This window comes from Elaeis guineensis, chromosome 6 (genome assembly GCF_000442705.2).
Source record: "Elaeis guineensis isolate ETL-2024a chromosome 6, EG11, whole genome shotgun sequence".
NCBI classification, from domain to species: Eukaryota; Viridiplantae; Streptophyta; class Magnoliopsida; order Arecales; family Arecaceae; genus Elaeis; species Elaeis guineensis.
The window spans coordinates 123,502,202-123,521,297 of record NC_025998.2 but is presented as its reverse complement, the minus strand read 5'-3'; the positions used below and the strand labels follow the sequence as shown (position 1 = coordinate 123,521,297).

Below are 19,096 nucleotides of genomic sequence, written 5' to 3'. Positions count from 1 at the left end.
TCTGGTCAAAGTAAGTGTGAATATTGAAAAAGAGTTTCCACGAGATTCACAAATGAACTCGAGTTGAACCAATTTAGCATATGACTGATAATGAGGTTTGACGAGTTTTTCATGATCTCCGTCTGGTCGGGACTCTCGATAGAGGGATTGTATCACACGATAACTGCACATAGGAGTTTATTTTTCTGTTATGCTGGATTGCTATTACATGTTGCTAAACATCACTGGTGGATCATGAGAACTCATTAAGATCATTTTCGGATCAACGATCTTTGTTGAGGTGAGTTGAAATCGTTTTAATCCATCGAAAAAAATTTTGATGATACTGTGATGGAGATCATGGTATATCTCACTACTAGATAGAATAGAACATGAGGGGTCACATACAAAAAGAGCATGACTTGATCAATAGCTTGGATCATATTTGAATTATCAATCGGATTGATAGTTTGAATTTTAGAAACTGCTAATTTATAAGCGTTACAGTTTTGACAGCTGCTAATTGTTAGTGCAGGGACTTAATTACAAGTATTACAATTTTTTTTGAGACTGTTTAAATTATAAATTAAGTCTTAATTAATTTAAATCAGATTTAATTTAATAAGATTTAACTTATTTTAATATTAATTGGATAATTAATATAAAAATAAGTTAAGTCTAATTAAATTAAATCTGATTTAAATTATTTAAAATTTAATTTATAATTTAATCAGACTCAAAAAAAATTACAACATTTGCAATAATTTTCTGTGCTAACAATTAGCAGCTGTCAAAACTATAACGCTTATAAATTAGTAATTTCTAAAATTCAAACTATCAATCTGATTGATAATTCGAATATGATCCAAGCCATTGATCAAATCATGCTCCTTTTATGTGTGACCTCTCAGGTTCTATTCTGTCTGATAGTGAGACATATCGTGATCTCCATCACAGTATCATCAAAATTTTTTTCGATGGACTAGAATGATTCCAACTCACCTCAACAAAGATCGTTGATCCGAAAATGATCTTAGTGAGTTCTCACGATCCACCAATGATGTCTAGCAATTTGTAGTGACAATCCAGCAGAACAGAAAAATGAATCCATAAGTGTAGTTATCGTGTGATACAATCACTCTATCGAGAGTCCCGATCTGATGGAGGTCATGGAGAACTCGTCAAATCTCATCGTCAGTCATATGCTAAATTGGCTCGACTCAAGCTCATTTGTGAATCTCATAGAAACTCTTTTTCAGTATTCACACTTACTCTGGCTAGAGATTTTTCTGAACTCAATCTTACGAATCGCATAGGACTTCTTCTTTTCTACCAAGATTGATAGATTCCATCTAGGTGCATCCTACTCCAAACAGCAAATCTGAACCTACATAGCCAACATACACAGCAAGGACCCATATGGCTAGGGACCAAGAAAATATGCAGTCAAACTATATAGCCTCGCTGCGAATAACCAACACACCGCAGGTCAAATGATCAGTCACACCACTGCAGTATCGAGAAAATCACTGACGAGTGAGTAGATATCCAAATGATTTCTCGTATTGGTCACGCTCAGTGCAAGTTGTTCTCTAACAACCACCTACACTCTCACCTCAGTGTCTCTACATAATAGACTCGAGACTCATCTGTCCTAAAGAGATGTGATCCGTGCACCGATCTCAAATGATTGATTACTGTCCTCCATGACGATCCTTCGATTGGAAGCATTTAGAAATTAATCACTAATGATGTATGTTTTAAATTCTCAACACCTAGAGAATATATAAAATCATCTTTGTTAATTTGTAGGATAAATCATAGACACATAAACATGATTGGTTATTAAGACTATCCAACAAGTACAAAACATGTCCTAGAGAAAAGTATGTGTCAGCCAAGATTAGCTTCTAAGGCACACATCCAACACACCCATACCTTTATCTCTCCATTTATTTCTCCTTCTTATCCTCTTCCTCCAATCCATCTACAAGCTATCTCCCTCTATGATGGCTCCTACCTCTGCCCCTTCTCATTGGCAACACATCCTTCACTTTTCCTTCCTTCCCACTCTCTTTTTCTTCTTCCTCCTCTAGTCTATTCCTTAACGGTAGCCCTTCTCCCCTACTCCCCTTCCTCCTTGTCTACTTTTTCTTTTTATCCTTTTTATCCTCTTTATCCTTAAGTCCACTCATGAGCGAGGGATACTTCCATCCATTGAGAGAAAAAACTAACACTATTTGTTAGTAAATAAATGGATAGATCATAATATAATATATCGATAACTAAAAGGATCAATTTGATATTTTTTAAAATATAAAAGATGTAGATAAAATTGAATGAGATATTTTTATATTTAAAAAAAAAGATTTTATTGCTAGTCCTAAGCCTAAATTTGAGCCCAACCCGAAACCAATATGAGCCCGACCTAACTGCACCCAAGCAGATCGACCCTAGCCTGACATGGAGAGCACGTGCGATCGAGGGCCTAGGCTCAGTGGAGGATGACGGTGACGTGGTTGTCTGGGAAGCCGCTTCATGTTGTCGAGGCGATCGGTAAAGCAGAGCCAGACGATGTCTGCGAGATTGAGGAACCAGCCGTCGGAGGGAAGCTTCGAGCAGTGGGGGAAGTGGTAATCGTGGAGGGCGAAAAGGTCGTCGGGTGGTGAGGCCCAGCAGTTGGATTCAATCAGGAGGTCCACGTGGCGCAGCGATCACCATTGATCGCATCCTCTCATCGGTCACAGTTGACCTCAGGCTCCCCACCCCCTACATCTTCCTTATTTTTAAACCTCGATCCCACCTCCTCATAGACCTTAAAGATGCTAAGGGGGTGTTTGGTTCGTAACCAGAATCAGAATGGGAATGAAAATCGGAATGGCTTGAAATTGGAATCGAAATGGCTAAATCCTCCGAAGCGTTTGGTTCGTGATCAAAATTAGAATCGGAATCGGAATTAGAATAGAAAATTGAATCCATAGAGGAGAGTAGGGATTGAGTTCTATATAGATCGATCCATTCTCATTCCATCTCGAAATTGAAGTTGAAATAGAACTCATCCTAATCAAATAGTTGGAATGAAGCCATTCATTTCGATTCTGATTTCAGAGCCTCAAATTCTTCGGCCAAACATCCTTTAAAATTAGTGGAATGAATCCACGGAGAAGGTGGGGGCTAAGTCGAGCAAAGACGCAATCCAAGAGATGAGGACGACGGTGGCGTGATCGTTTGGGAAAGTCGAGGTGATGTTTCCTTTTTTGGCTTTGCCATAAATGGAGAGAGAAAGAGGTGGGGGACTCGGGTTGGTAACGAAAGCTGCGCTAAAGTCTAGTCTTCGGTCTAAAGAGCAATTACGTCACGTGGGCGGGATCAGAATTCAACGGCAGGGGAGCTACGGACCATCCAAATGGTGGACCCCCTATGATTTCAACCATCGACAAGAGACCCATTCCTGTTTCTTTAATCGTGAAATGAGGAAAGCCATTCAAACAACTCAACCATTGACCACCCAAAGGTGCGGAAAAATTGCTAGTTTTCGATTATATCAAATTGGACATGTAGAATTAGGTGATGCAACTCGTTCAGACCTCCCTATATTTATTGCTTCTTACGCATCAAGAATTGAGGTGTGATGACTTGTGAAACTACTATTAGCGTCATGGACTCAACCACAGAGTGAAGTGATTCTACTTGTCAATAACTTCCTAAGACTGCAATCGAACGTTGTATCTTAAGACACTGCAACACCCACGTCCACCAAAACATTATTACTCTATCTTTTCTTTTCCTTTCATGGCTTTTATTTCTGCTGGACAGAGTTGCGAATAAGGAAAGTAATCGACAAGCACGACCGACTTTAACCACAATGCCTTTGATTTAGATGGATGGAGTCCCACAAAAACCGGTGACCATACAACAGGACCAACATAATCCGGGCCGTCCCTTTCACATCCTCAACGGCCTCCCCCGTGTGGGGATCCTCCCTTCTTGAAATGCCCCACGAGATAACGACTCCTCGCTTAACGCCACGCCAGGTAGCTTCGCTAGAGCATCTCTAGGTGTCAAGACACAAACATTAGCAGTATAAAATGTCACACTCACACCCAACCCCCAACGTCAAATCGGCCCGCTCCTTTTGACCAGTTGCTGCACGTGGTAGTCCGTAGAGCCGCCACGATGACGTGACCCAGGTCAAACGCCCCAACTCCACCACCTCTTGTTTATTTATCCGTTCTCACGTGTCCATCCCTCAACACAAGGGAATAGGGGAGAAAGGCGCAGGCCATGGAGAAATCTCCTCTTCTTTCTATGGACATGGCGGGAGCTACAGAGAAGAAAGCCAAAGCACCACCACCCTTCCAGGCGGCGATTCACTCGGTGCAAAAGCCGACGGCGAAGCCGTGGAAGAGGCCCGACCATCCGGTGCCGCCCAAGGTCTACCGAGTCGAACCCCGAGGCTTCCGCCAGCTTGTGCAGAAGCTCACCGGTGCACCACGGCCCACCCCTCGCCCTCTCAGGGACACGGCAAGACCACCTCCAGCCCTGAACTTGGCCCCAAGAACTCCGCTGCCTCCGCCACAGCCAATATTTGATAATAATAACTACTTTCCGACAGAGTCCGTGAGGCCAATGGAGCAGAAGGCAGTGTTCGCTTACCAGTCTCCGACAGGGCTGGCGGGGCTCTTCTCGCCTTCGTTGCCGTCGTGGTGTTCTTTTCCTCTACTGAGCCCGGGATCCATTGCACCGCTGGAGCAGAGCAGTAATACTGTACTTTAAGCTGGGAGACTTGGTTTCTTTTTGGTAGTTTTATTTTGAGAAATAAGGAGACTAATGGGTTTCCTTTTGGTAATTTAGCCTAGCAACCTGCAACTCTTCGAGCAAGGGGCTCTGCCTCTGCTTATTTGTTAGCCCCCATGTTTTTAGTTTTTTGTCATCGATCACTCGCACCTTGCCTTCTTCATATTTCAAGTGGTGTAACTTGTTGCAGGGATAAAATAAAAAAGAATGTCCATGACTCTCATTGATCCATTGTAAGAGACATAAAGCCATACAATTAGGGCAAATCTACTTGTTATAAAAAAATGGTTATATCGACGCTTTAGCGGTGAGATTGGCTAATGTACCAAGTAATGGAAAATTTCTCTTGCCAGGAGACTAATGTTTTTTAAGGTATAATTCTGTGAAAAGATCATCTGGCCTAACATCACAAAAAGCAATATTGCGGTTGGAATATGTCAGCACATATTCATTCGACCTCATCACTCTATTTTTAGCATATATTCTTATTTATTTTCTCTCTATGTTTAGCAAGTCAACATATATTCATATTTAGCCTGCACGTTTATTTTTAATTTCTCTTTGTTTAGCAATTCTACTTTTAGTTCTTTGGTCTTACTGAGTATGTAATCAAGATGTTCTCTTTCTTGTAATTATTGTAATAGCTAGCCTTGTAATCTACAAATATTCCTATTGGAGATCAATGAAATCAAGGTGTGAAAATCAAAAATTATCCTCAATAAAGAAATTATCATTGACATGGTATCAGAGCAAAAGATAATAATGTCTTTTTTGAATTTCACCTATATCATTTTCTTATGAAGGATCGAACCACCAAAACCACAGTATTATCCGATCCGAGTGAAGGAGGATTATACACTCTCCATTCTAGCCATTTTTCTTTGTCTGCATCTGTTCACATGGTCGAAAGCACCACACTTGATGGCTGGCACAACTGTTTGGACCATCCTCATTATCGCTTGCTTTGCTCCATAGTGAAGACCAATAATCTCCCCTGCAAGTCACATATCTTCTTCCTCTTTGTCTCTCGTGTCAGTTAGGCAAGTCCAGTAAGTTGCACTTATCTCCATCCCATCGTCGTAGTCAATTTTCATTAGACCTCATTTATAGTGATGTTTGGGGTCCTTCTCCTACTCCATCTTTGTTAGGACACCGTTACTATGTAATTTTTGTTGATGACCATAATAAATATATTTGGTTCTATCTATTAATGCGCAAATCTGATGTGTTCTCTATTTTCTTATAATTTCAAGCTTTGGTTGAACGATATTTCTCTCGTACTATTAAATCAATCCAAACTGATTAGGGAGGAAAGTTTCACTCTCTTCCTCGATTTTTTAGTACAATTGGCATTATCCATCGTATCGTAGCTCCCCACACCCACGAGCAGCAAGGGGCTGTTGAATGTCGTCACCGTCATATTACGAAAATCAGTCTGTCTCTTCTTGCTCATGCGTCTGTACCCATGTTGTACTGACACTATGCCTTTGAAACAGGTATATTTCTCATTAATAGGATGCCATCTAAAATCTCTAGTGGTGTGTCCCCCTTCGAACTCGTTTATAATAAACCACCATCCTATGCCTTCCTACGAATTTTTGGGTGTCTATGCTTTTCCTTTCTTCGTCCTTACAATCGTCATAAAATGGAGTACCGCTCTCAACCGTGTATGTTTCTCGGCTACAGTCCCTCTCATAGTGCCTATCGATGTCTTGATGTGAAAACAAATCATACATATATCGCTAGACATGTTCGCTTTGACGAATCTATCTTTCCTTTTCAATCTCACTCTCCATTGAATTGTCCACCATCACCATCTCCCTCTTCCTTGCCATGGGGTGTTACATCACTTTGACCTCTACAAGAGGCCAACCCTCCACCATCCATTCCTCCATCTCCTTTGCCCTATTTGTCCATCTCACTATCGGTTGCATCCCCCATATCTCGGTCTGCCCCAACACCTCTTTCCATGACCGTTCTCCCTCGCAGCCCCTCCAGTACTCAGACTCTATATCTGTTCGGACCAGATTACTTACTGACCTCCATTGCAATCCCTTATCCACAAAATCCTCTCTTCCCACATCTTCCCTCATGACAAGTTTCCAGCAAGACAACCTCCTCTAAACAACCTACCCAACCATCCGTACACATTTCATAGTGCTTCGACCCCGTCCCAACCAACCATCCGCCCTCACTAGCACTATCCTCACCATAGAACCTACTTGTTATACTCAGGCATCTAAACACTCTGTATGACGTGCTACAATGACTGAGTAGTTTAATACTTTAGTTTGTAATGGTACGTGGTCTCTTGTTCCACGTTCATCTCAACAAAAAAAATTAGTTGGGTGTAAATAGGTGTACAGGATCAAGAGAAAGACTGATGGCTCTCTCGAGCGCTATAAAGCACGTCTAGTTGCAAAAGAGTTCCACCAGCAGCTTGGTATTGACTACAATAAGACATTCAGTCCGGTTATCAAACCTACCACTATTCGGGCTGTTCTAAGCATTGCCATCTCTCAAAGTTGATCCATCAAGCAATTAGATGTTCATAATACTTTTCTACATGGCAACCTGATAGAGGAAGTCTACATGTCACAACCTCCAGGATTTGAGGATCGTGACCATCCAGATTATGTCTGTCATCTCCACAAATCTCTATACGGATTAAAACAAGCACCCCGTGTCTGGTTTCACTGTCTCTCCCAGTTTCTTCTCAGACTAAAATTTGTTGCCAGCAAGACTGATTCTTCATTATTTATTTTGAGGACGAACTCTCATGTCCTCTATGTGCTCATCTATGTTGATGATATTTTGGTAACTAGCAATGACTCTAGTTAGGTCTCTCTACTTCTTTGTCAGCTCGCTACAGAATTCTCCATTAAGGATCTTGGTGATCTTCATTTTTTCTTAGAAATTGAGGCTGTTCAAAACTCTACCGAATTATTATTATCTCAAACCCGCTATATTAGAGATCTTCTTTCAAAAGCAGGCATGGTTGATTGTAAACCTGTTTAGATCCCAATGGCCATGACACAGGGTTCTGATTCAAGGGGTGCTCCTTATCAAGACCCTACACAGTATCGCTCCATTGTTGGAGCTCTTCAGTATGTTACATTGACACGACCTGACATTTTTTTGCAGTGAATAAAGTATGTCAGTTTATACAGTCTCCTAGTTCTGATCACTGGGTTATGATCAAGTGCATCTTACGGTACCTTCAAGCTACAGCTGATCATGGGTTACAAATTCAGAGATCAACCTCTCGCTCTTTTCAAGCCTTCTTCGATGCAGATTGGGCAGGTAGTGAGACTGATAGGCGTTCCACTGGGGGCTACGTAATTTTTTTTGGCCCCAACCTTATTTCATGGGCATCTCGTAAATAGAAGATAGTTGCTCGATCATCCACAGAATCTGAATACAAGGCCTTAGCAGATACATCAGCTGAACTAATCTGACTTGAGTCATTATTTCAAGAACTTGGCTATCTTTTACATGGCCCCCCCATTCTATGGTGTGACGATATTGGGGCCACTTATCTCTCGGCCAATCCTGTTTTCCATACTCGCATGAAGCATGTCGAAATTAATTTTCATTTCGTTCGTGAGCATGTTGCACGACATCAACTATCTGTTCAGTTCATCTCTACCCAAGACCAGCTTACCGATATTCTCACCAAGCCCTTGGGTACCTCACGTTTTAGGTTCCTAAGGGACAAGTTGAAGATTCATAGTCCTGACTCTTTATCTTGAGGGGGTGTGTCAGCATATATTCATTCCACCTCATCGTTCTACTTTTGGCTTATACTCTTATTTATTTTCTCTCTATGTTTAGCAAGTCAACATATATTCATATTTAGCCTGCACGCCTATTTTTGGTTTCTCTTTGTTTAGCAATTCTACTTTTGATTCTTTGGCTTTACTGAGTATGTAATCAAGATTTTTCTTTTTCTTGTAATTGTTGTAATAGCTAGTCTTGTAATCTACAAATACTCCTATTAGAGATCAATAAAATCAAGGTGTAAAAATCAAAAATTATCCTCAATAAAAAAATTATCATTAACATAATCCATCTCGGATCGGAGGTACTGGAGCGAGGTGATATCCGATAGATCAATGACAATCGGATTTGCAAAAAAGATCCCATCGGAGTTGGCTCTAACGGGGACCTTCTGACGCTCAAATCAGATTTTTCACAGAAGGCAAAAAAGAGCGAGCTTTTTCAGGAAGAGAGAGGAGGTATCTGGATATGCAGGTTGGGCAGGCTCTCCACTGGACGAGAATTGATGGCATTAGACTAGCAGAAAGATGTTCCTTTGCGTGGCGCCAGTGCTGCACGGTCTTTCTCCCTTTTAGATGCGGGCAGGACCTTTTCTTCTAGCGTCAATCTGTTGTGGAAGATTTTCAATCGAGGTCGGAGATGGTTGGAGTGAGCCGAAGGCCGTCGGAGCGGCGTCCCTGCAAAATAAGTCCCGATCAAAATTGGTTCCGGTGTGGACTCTCCGACGGTCAAGTCAGAAATCTGGCACAATAGATGAGAAAGGGGAGAACTATGGGAGCACAAGCATGGTAAGCACACGGCTCGCTCTAGCCATCTCCGACCTCGGTTGAGAATCTTCTACAACAGATTTGGTACGTGTGCTTATCATGCTTGTGCTCACATACTTTTTTCTCTTTCTCATCTATTGTACCAAATTTCTGATTTGACCGTTGAAGGATTTATATTAAAATCAACTCGGATCGGAATTTATTTTACAGGGATGCCATCCTGATGGCCTCCGGCTCAAGCCATCTCCAGCCTTGATCAAAAATCTTCTGCAACAAACAACTTTTCTGCTTCAGAGTAAATTCACAAAGCAGCATAATAACTCGGTCGACCGGGAGAGAAACAGAGCAGTAACTTCAAGTAACCACCTTACGTTCTGCAATATGCCAAAGTTCCGTGTGAATCGCACTACGAGCAAAACCAGTTTTGCTTTTATTGGAAAAGGGTTCCTGGTGATATTATTTAAATTATTAGCTTTTAACTGATAAAGAATCTCTAAAAGTCATCAATGTCCTAGTCTCAATGGAAATTGTTTTATGTGCAATCTACCCTCACCTGCAATGAATTGGCGAATTTTGAATATACTATTGAGACATATTATGTGGCAGCATGTGCATCCTTCAATGTCGTTTGTTGATGGAATAATTCAACAAATCATCATAATCTGCCTAAATACGATGTCCAAACTTTGAAATGGATATTTGTCTCTGCTATGCTACTGTCCATGACGCAGAACGATTCAAATATTGACATATGCATACTTTTGTTACGTCCTCTTCTAATTAATTATTATGCACCAGACTTAATGCATGCATGATCTTGAGACCAAGTCAAAAGGTTAATTAGCCAAGGTTTGCAGTCAATATTTTCCCAGCTGAACAAAATATCATGCATCACAACCACCTATACATGACACTTCTAATGCAGAAGGTTGAAATGTTATTTATTATGACCAGTCAATCATTCATTGCCAGTCTGGTTGATAAATTCATGAACTTGGAGAAATTCTAGTCAAACATAAATTTCCCCACATAAGAAAAATCATTAGAGGAGTTACCAGGATAAGAAACTACCTTCTAATGGAAGTTGTTGCTGGAAATAACCTCCAATTTGCCCCATAAAAGGAGTACAAAGGTTTGTTTGACCCCCTTCAACACATTCAGCATGCGGCTACAATTCCAGGCGTTGATCACCTTTTTTATAATCCTATGAGTGCTTAATCTGGTCTCCCCTTCCTAAGATTTTAGGATCCAAAGTCTTTCTTGTTGGTGAATAATCTTTCAAACTATGTATCAACGAACGTGGCTCCAGTTCTGTCCAGGAGCAAAAATTCAATTTAAGATGATATTTTTTGATTTTTAATTTTTAAAAAATATTTTTTATTTTTTTAATTTTTGTTATTGAGTAAAAATAAAAAAATAAAAAATATGTTTAGTAACTATATTGTTATAAAACAAAAAGCAATGTTTGGAGACGAAGAGCTCGATGAGAGAGAAAGATTCAGGAAGGGAGGGAGAAGGAGGTGGGGAGGTGAAGAGCTCAATAAAGTTGAAGGATTCAAGCTCTTTACTTTTTGATTTGGCATTTTAGACGTGCAAAAGTAAAAAAAAAAAAAAAAAAAAAAAACAGAAAAATAAGTTTTGAAAAGTAAAAATTTTTGCTTTGCATATAAAATAATTATTTTAATTATTTTAATTTTTGATTTTTATTTTTCATGATGTTATCAAACATTATTTTTTAATTTTTATTTTTAAAAATTAAAAAATAAAAAAAATATATTTTTAATGACTAACCAAACACATCCTTACTCTCACATGGACATCGAGTGACTTGCAGATAAAAGGTTCAATCAACTTTTGCATGGATGTTGAGAACCCATAAATTGAAAGCTCAACATGTTCAAATGTAGAGGTCGAGGGATCCATATATATTTATACCACATCCAGGCAACTTATGGGATCGCTAGGATAGATGCTACATTGATAAACCTAGTGGACAGGTGAATGAAATTTGGCTGAGGTACGCCGAATGATCATAGATGTTTAGGCCGAGCGGTGCTAACTCGTAAAATCCGAGATCAACCCAGTCCAATTATGTGTGAGTCACACGACGTAGGGAAATAGGTGAGCGATTGCTAGAATAAGGAAAGTGAAAATGGAGGGGATAATTATGGGAATCACCGAAGTGACGCAGAGGAAAAGCCTAGACGCATGATTATCGGTGATGGGAGATAACAGTTCCTTTTACCATTTGAGATGTATTGTATAGATATTGGAATGTAACTTGGAGGAACGATGTTTCGGATTTGTTTGGGGACTTTGTAGCTTTTTGTTAAAAAATAATTTTTGATTAAAAATTATGTTTTAATGTCAAAAGCTGTTTCCAGATAAAATAATATTTTATTGAAAAACTATTTAGTTGTCGAGATCCAAAAATTGTTCTAAAACTGTAAAAGTAATTTATTGTATATTTGGTTGGCAAACTCAAAAATTAATTTTGAATGGCAAAATAATCGAAAAGATAAATATCTTAAATGATTCTAAAAAATTGAAAATTAAATAGAAAAAAAAGATGAACGTGATCTCTGCTATCAAAAAAAAATATTAAAATTTGGATAGGAAGAAGGACGAACATGATCATTGCTATTCAAAAAAATTGAAAATTAGATACCAACAATTTGTCTGAGCTGTTGCTGAGTAAATCGTGCTGCACACCCCTCCATTATAAGAAAACGTTAAAGATTAGTAGGGACCACTTTCTTCTATCTATATTAAAGTATAAAAGAAAAATTTTATCAGAATAATTCAAAGCTGTGAGGAAGGTTAAGACAAAATAGAATATAGAAGATATACAAAGAAGACTGTTGCCCATATATGGAGCCCAAAAGAGGAGGGTGAATTGGACCTCTTAAAATTTTTAGTGATTAGTACTCATAAGAAATATGCTCAACTTGATGAATGAGGTGAGTTAATTAACAATGACAAAAGATCAAACACAATTAATAAATGAATAAGTATAGAGCACAACAAGAAAGAAAAAATATGCAAGCACAGCAAACTTAAAAGATTTATAGTGATTCGCTGCTAATCTTATACCTACATCCACTCCTCAAGTCTCAACTTGAGAATTCAATCCACTAAAAGATTTTCAATTACAACACGTCGGATTACACCGACCCTTGTTGTCCAAACAAGAACACTTATTTTTCGGATATAAGCCAACTCACAAACCCTCCGATTACATGTTCGGATCAATCTATCTGAGTTTTGAAACCCCCGAAAACTCAAAACTCAAAGTACAATAGCAAATGAATAGAATACAGAATTTTTAGCACAAAAAAACTCTTTAAATGAGCACAATAAAATAATAAAAGCATAATACTCAAGTAGTAGAAACCTTTGTTGGATACTCCCAGATGCTTTGAACACTTAAATGCAGCTGAAGAGTGGTTGGTGAGCTGATTGAATACATTTTTTTTCTCTTTCTAGAGTTTTCTTTTTCTTTCTCAAATTTGAGCTTGAATGCCTCTCTTATATTCTTGATTTCTCACCTCTAGAAAGTATTTATAGTTTTCATTAAGTCTTGAGAGTATCTTAGAATCGGTTAAAAGCCTTTGGAGTGTGTTTAATGCGCATTAAATACATCAAAAATAGACTGAAAACTAGTCATTATGCGCGTCTACGCTGTAATGAGTAAACCCATTAGTCGACTCACTGGCAAGGGGTAGACCCACGAGTTGCCCCATTTGGCCAGACAGAGAACTATGCTCTCTATTTTGATCTCAGACTCTCAGGAGTCGACCCATGGGTCGCCTCACTGCATGCCAAAAGTCAAAATAGGTGCGTGCTGGCTCCCCTTTGCAAAGGGATGACCTAATGGGTCGCCCCATTCTGTTCCAACCCAGTTTTCATACATTTAAGTACCGAAACTTACCAAAACACTACCAAACACTCTTAAATGGATTTGAATGAATTTGACACTCCCAAAAGGCTTTAAAATCATCTCCAACTTGCAAAATCTTTAACTTTGGCACCCTTGAAGAAGCTTTTCAAACTCAACATTTTTGGACTACCTGAAATCACACCAAAGTATTCTCCAAGGATAAGAAACTCATTAGTAGTCCTCTCAAATGGTTTGTGACCATCAAAATCAATTTTTGGGACAATAATCTCTTCCTTTTTGATGATGAAAAAATATTTGAGTGTTCACAAAGAGAGATCAATAAAGCACAAAAGGTTGAATTTTTAAAGCACTTGAAAGTTAAGAGAACATGCCAAAAATTGAACACAAGTTATAGAGAATCATGAGTTCTACACTATCAGCAAGTTATGATGTTTTAAACCATACTTTCTTATTTTTGCTAAAAATTACTTGTGAAATATCAAAGTTTTGCCAAAAATTATTTCTAAAAGCAAAATTCTCCCCCTTTCTTATATGAAAAGACAAAATAACCATTTTGCTAACCATTTTGCAAAAATACTTACTTTCTTTCTCTCCCTCTTTCTAGTCACATAACTAACTTGCAAAAATACTTACTTTCTTTCTCTCTCCCTTTCTAGTCACATAATCAACTTGTAAAAACTGTAAAAACTCCCTCTTTCTCTCTTTCTTATTTCTTCCCCTTTTTGACATCATCAAAAATAGATTAAACAGAGTTTATAAATAGTAAAAATTTTTAATAAGAGAAGTAGGTTATGAGCTACGGTTCTACAGTAGGTATCAGAGTAACTTTTAATTGAATAGAAATTCATTCACAAACATCTAAGAAGTCATAATCATAAGTTAACAATACAAAAGATGATAATAGATAATCTCATTTAAATATAATAAAATAGGAGGTTACAAAAGTCAAGTACAGGATCAAGTCATAATACATCTATATATTACCATACATATTTATAATCATAAGGTTCTCATACACTTAACTAAATACAATAACCAAATAGTATGAGACCTAAAGCAGCTAATACAAAATAACATAATCATGATTAGGGAGACTAGGCATCAGGCTCGTGATCAGAAAGAACAAAATAAGTGAATGATTTCGAAGTAGAATCACAACCACGTCTGTCTTGGCCTCAACTGGATGATCTGGTCCGAGTAGAAGAGGTCGGAGGATGGAAGGTGATATGCTGAACAAGGGTAGGCTCAGTGGATACAGAGGGTCTGGACTGAAGCTGAGTCCTAATGGCATCTAGCTGAGATAAAACATCTCTCACTGAAACTCTGAGCCCCTCAAGATCAGATGAAACAAAATCTCTCGAGTTTCTAATATAAGCCCGGATCAACTCAAGTGTCGATCTGAATAGGTCATGAAGTCTCTCTACCTCCTGAGCAAGATCAGCTAATTGAGATGAAGAACTGCTCGAGGTGCTCGCTTCTGCTGATAGTGAAGTCAAGATCAGTTTGATCTCTCTCTCTCTATATCAAAAAGCCTGCCACTGAACCTGAGCATAGAGCTCTTCATACTCTCCAATATGGAGCTCAGGTCAGTCAACAGCTGTACCAAAGAGGAGATATATGGTACAACTGAAAGATCCGATGAGGAAGCAGAGAATGAGCTCGACTGAGGAGATTGATACTGCTGCTGCTACATCTGCTGAATGATTTGCTGTTGAAACTGCTGAAGGAGCTGCTCCTGGAACTGCTGCTGCTGGATGAAAAGAATGCCTGCTATCCGCTCAGCTAGCAGTTCCATCTCATCCTCCCCAAATCTAAATGATGATGGCATGACACGGCTCATAGATGGGGGTGCACTAACTGAAGGATCTGCCTTAGGCTCTGACACAAAATGAATATCAGGGCTCGACTTGGGCACAGGTGGTGATGAGGGACCTTCCCCCTCAGCACACTCCTTCTCCTCCTCCTCCACAACTACAGCACCTCGACCCTTGGTCCAACGACCATCCACTCTAATAAAACACATACGTCGAAGAAAATGATCATTGTAAGTGTCAGTGTTCAGCAGCCTGCACACAGTCTCTCCCACAAAACTCACATCAAACTGTCTAAAAATAACTGTCAGGGCCATTCCATAAGGTAAGAAAGCTTTGGATCTATTCAAGGCCTCCCTCATGGCATCAATCATCAGAAATGGAAGATTCAGTGGAGACTCAGATATAACATGGTGCATCAGACATATATCCCGTCCAGTCATCCGTCATATCTTTCTTCTCTGGGGAAGAAGATCCTAGAGACCATGTGGTGTAGTCTCATCTCCACACTCAAGTCTTTTGCCTCTAACTTTATGAAACCTGTAACATCATCTCTCCCTAGGATGGACCTAAGTCCATCTTCTTTCCTAGACAGCTCATCAAGACAGCTTCCCTCACAATGCATTTGAAGCAATCTATCCAACCTCGCAGCATTCAAGACAATCTCAACACCCTTTACAACATATCTTAGAAATTCATCATTAATCACTAGATTTGAGTAAAATTCTTTAACTAAGTTTATGTACACTGGCTCAGACAAGCAATAGAAGAACCTCCACCCTTGTTTAACTATCTTCTCTCCAATTGAAAAACCATCTCTTCTTAAGAAATGAAAATATACATTCCTCTCTAAAGCAAATTTTCTAGCAGAAAGAGGAACCTTACTTGGAGTTCGAAGAAGAGAGGCTTGAGCTGGGATCTGAGCCACCCTTTTTCTTCTTTCTTCTACCTCTGGTGACCTCATAGATTTTCTTCTTTGGGGTAGCTACATCTTGAGAGCCATTTGGTACAGTAAGGGCCAAGAAATCGGTCAAGAGAGGAAAGAAAGGTGAAAGGATAATGGGAATGAAGAGAAATGAGAAATTTAGAGATCGATGGTCTACGTTTAAGATTTTTGAAAAGAGAGTTTTAAAGGTTCAGTTAAGATCAAGAAAGAATGAATTTTGATCATGGATAGGCCAAGAGAAAGTGTCTATCCAGGTTTTTAAAATAGATTCTAGGGATTTTTGGGCCGATTAAAGGTTGGATTTAGGAATTTATGGCTGGTGGGAAGCTTGGAGAGGGGCTTTAGTTGGAGATGAAGATGGAAAAAGATGAATAGTAGATGAGCCGGCCCCTTAGGTATTTTTAAGAAACGTTAAACGGATCGATCCACAGTCGAATCCGTTTACCCAATAATTGGGACGTCCCATGGGCCGTCCCATTCAGGGTTGGTTCAAGCGATGTAGAAAAAATTCAAAAATAAAGAAAAAATTGAAGAAAAAAAAAGAAAGACTTGAATCGACTTAAGATGATTTTGTATTAAGATGATCTTATAGAGCTCAGATAAATTTTGGTAAGATTTTTTGATGAAAAATTTTAATAAAAAAAAATCTGAGATTATATCTGAATAACTCTGATGATTTTTAATTGGCTTGAAAAAGACTTCAAATAAAAAGCAGATGCCATCTAAATTTAAGATGATGAAGTAAGAAATATTGAAAGGATTTTGAGAGAACCATGATGAGAGATCAAGCAAAAGGATCTAAGATGCCTAATTTCCTTCTAATTTTATAAAATCTATCTTCATTTATATTCAAGCATTAATTATATTATTATTTTGAACATGTTCCCTTATAAAGTGATGTCTAATCTCAATATGTTTTGACCTAGAATGTTGGATTGGATTTTTAGTCAAACTAATAGCACTAGTATTGTCACATCTTATGGGAATGTCTTTAAGTTCAATCTCAAAATCTATGAGCTGTTGCTTAATTTACAAGATTTGAGCACAGCAATTTTCAATTGTAATATACTCGACCTTGATCGTAGATAATGCCACCTAATTTTACTTCATGCTAAATCAAGAGATTAAGTTGACTCCTAAAAATTGACAAGTTTTACTAGTATTTTTTCTGTCTAATCTACATCCAGCAAAATTAGTATCTGAGTAACCTATTAAATCTATAGAAGATTGCTTAAAAAATCAGAGTCCTAGGTTTTGTATTCTTTTTAGGTATTTGAATATTCTTTTAATAGTATTCAAGTATGATTCTTTAGAGTTAAACTAAAATCTAGCATACATACATATGCTGAACATTATATCAGGTCTACTGACAGTAAGATATAATAAAGAACCTATTATATCTCTATAAAGCTTTGAATCAACAGACTTACCATGTTCATCCTTATCTAATTTATAGGAAGGGGTCATAGGAGTACTTACACTCCTGGAGCTCTCCATCCCAAATTTCTTTAATAATTCTCTTATATACTTGCTTTAAGTGATAGTGATCCCTTCCTTCATTTGCTTGATCTGGAGTTCGAAAAAAAAGTGAGTTCTCTCATCATACTCATCTCGAACTCCCTCTGCATAAGCTTGACAAATTCTTGACACAAAGTTTCATTAGTAAACCCAAATATAATATCATTAATATATATTTGTATAACTAGTATCTCTTCATCTTTTCTTTTTATAAAAAGAGTTGTATCTACTTTTTCTGTTGAAAAACTATTTTTTAATAAAAACTTACTTAGTCTTTCATACCAAGCCTTAGGGGCTTGTTTCAAACTATACAAAGCTTTATTTAATTTAAATATGTGGTTTGAATATTTATGATTTTCAAAGCATGAGGGTTGCTCTACATATACCTCTTCAGCAATATAACCATTTAAAAAGATACTTTTAATATCCATTTGAAATACTTTAAAATTCATGAAACATGCATAAGCAAGCAATATTCTTATAGCTTCTAATCTAGCAACAGATGCAAATGTCTCATCAAAATCAATTTCTTCCTGTTGATTATATCCTTTAGCAACTAGTCTTGTCTTATTTCTAATTACATTACCATCTTCATCTAGTTTATTCCTATATATCCATTTTGTTCCAATTACTGGATGATTTTTAGGTCTAGCAACAAGAGTCCATACATTATTTCTTTCAAACTGATTTAACTCTTCTTGCATAGCATTAATCTAGTTATGATCTTGTTCAGCTTCTTCTATTGTCTTAGGTTCTAAGTGAGAAACCAAAACTATATAATTATATACATCACTAAGAGAAGATCGAGTTCTTACCCTTTGTGTCAGATCACCAATGCTTAATTTCTTGGGGTGATTATGGACATACCTCTATTCCTTTGGAAGATCACTTTTACCTTGAGATTGTTCTTAAACATTTTGATCATTGATGCTCTCATCCTAATGCTTTTCTTCTAGCTGATCTTTATTTTGCTCATTTAAGTCTTTGATGGTGAGTTCTTTCATTTCTTCTTCTATGATACCTGCATCATCAGCATCTTCTCTCTTCTTTGATGGAAGATCATTAGCCTCATCAAAAACTATATGAATTATCTCTTTCACTACAAGAGTTTTTTTATTGAAAATTGTAAAAGCTCTACTAGAAGTGGAATAGCCAAAGAAGATAGCTTCATCAGATTTAGCATCAAATTTTTTTAAGCTATCTTTACCATTATTTAAAATAAAGCAACGACAACCAAAAATATGAAAATATTCTATGTTAGATTTTCTACCTTTCAATAATTCATAAGGTGTTTTTTTTAAAATTGATCTTATTAAAGTACGTTTAAGATGTAATATACTGTGTTGATAGCTTCTGTCCAAAAATATTTTGAAAGATTACTCTCACATAGCATGGTACGAGCTATTTCTTCAAGAGTTCTATTTCTTCAAGAGTTCTATTTTTTCTTTCTATTACCTTAAGTTGTTGAGGTATCCTTGGTGCAGAAAAATTATGATCTATACTTTTTTCATCATAAAATTTTTCAAAATTTTTGTTTACGAATTTGGTACCATGGTCACTACATATTGAAATAATTGGTAAACCTTTTTTATTTGAG

General features: G+C 37.8%; 1 protein-coding gene across 1 annotated transcript; it reads left to right on the top strand.

Moving 5' to 3' along the window:
• Positions 1 to 4,217: 4,217 nt before the first annotated feature.
• On the top strand, positions 4,218 to 5,007 carry LOC105060054 (uncharacterized). The gene has a single exon (XM_010943640.4). The coding sequence runs from the start codon at positions 4,264 to 4,266 to the stop codon at positions 4,753 to 4,755; it is 492 nt and encodes a 163-aa protein (XP_010941942.1). The 5' UTR covers positions 4,218 to 4,263; the 3' UTR covers positions 4,756 to 5,007.
• Positions 5,008 to 19,096: the final 14,089 nt, after the last annotated feature.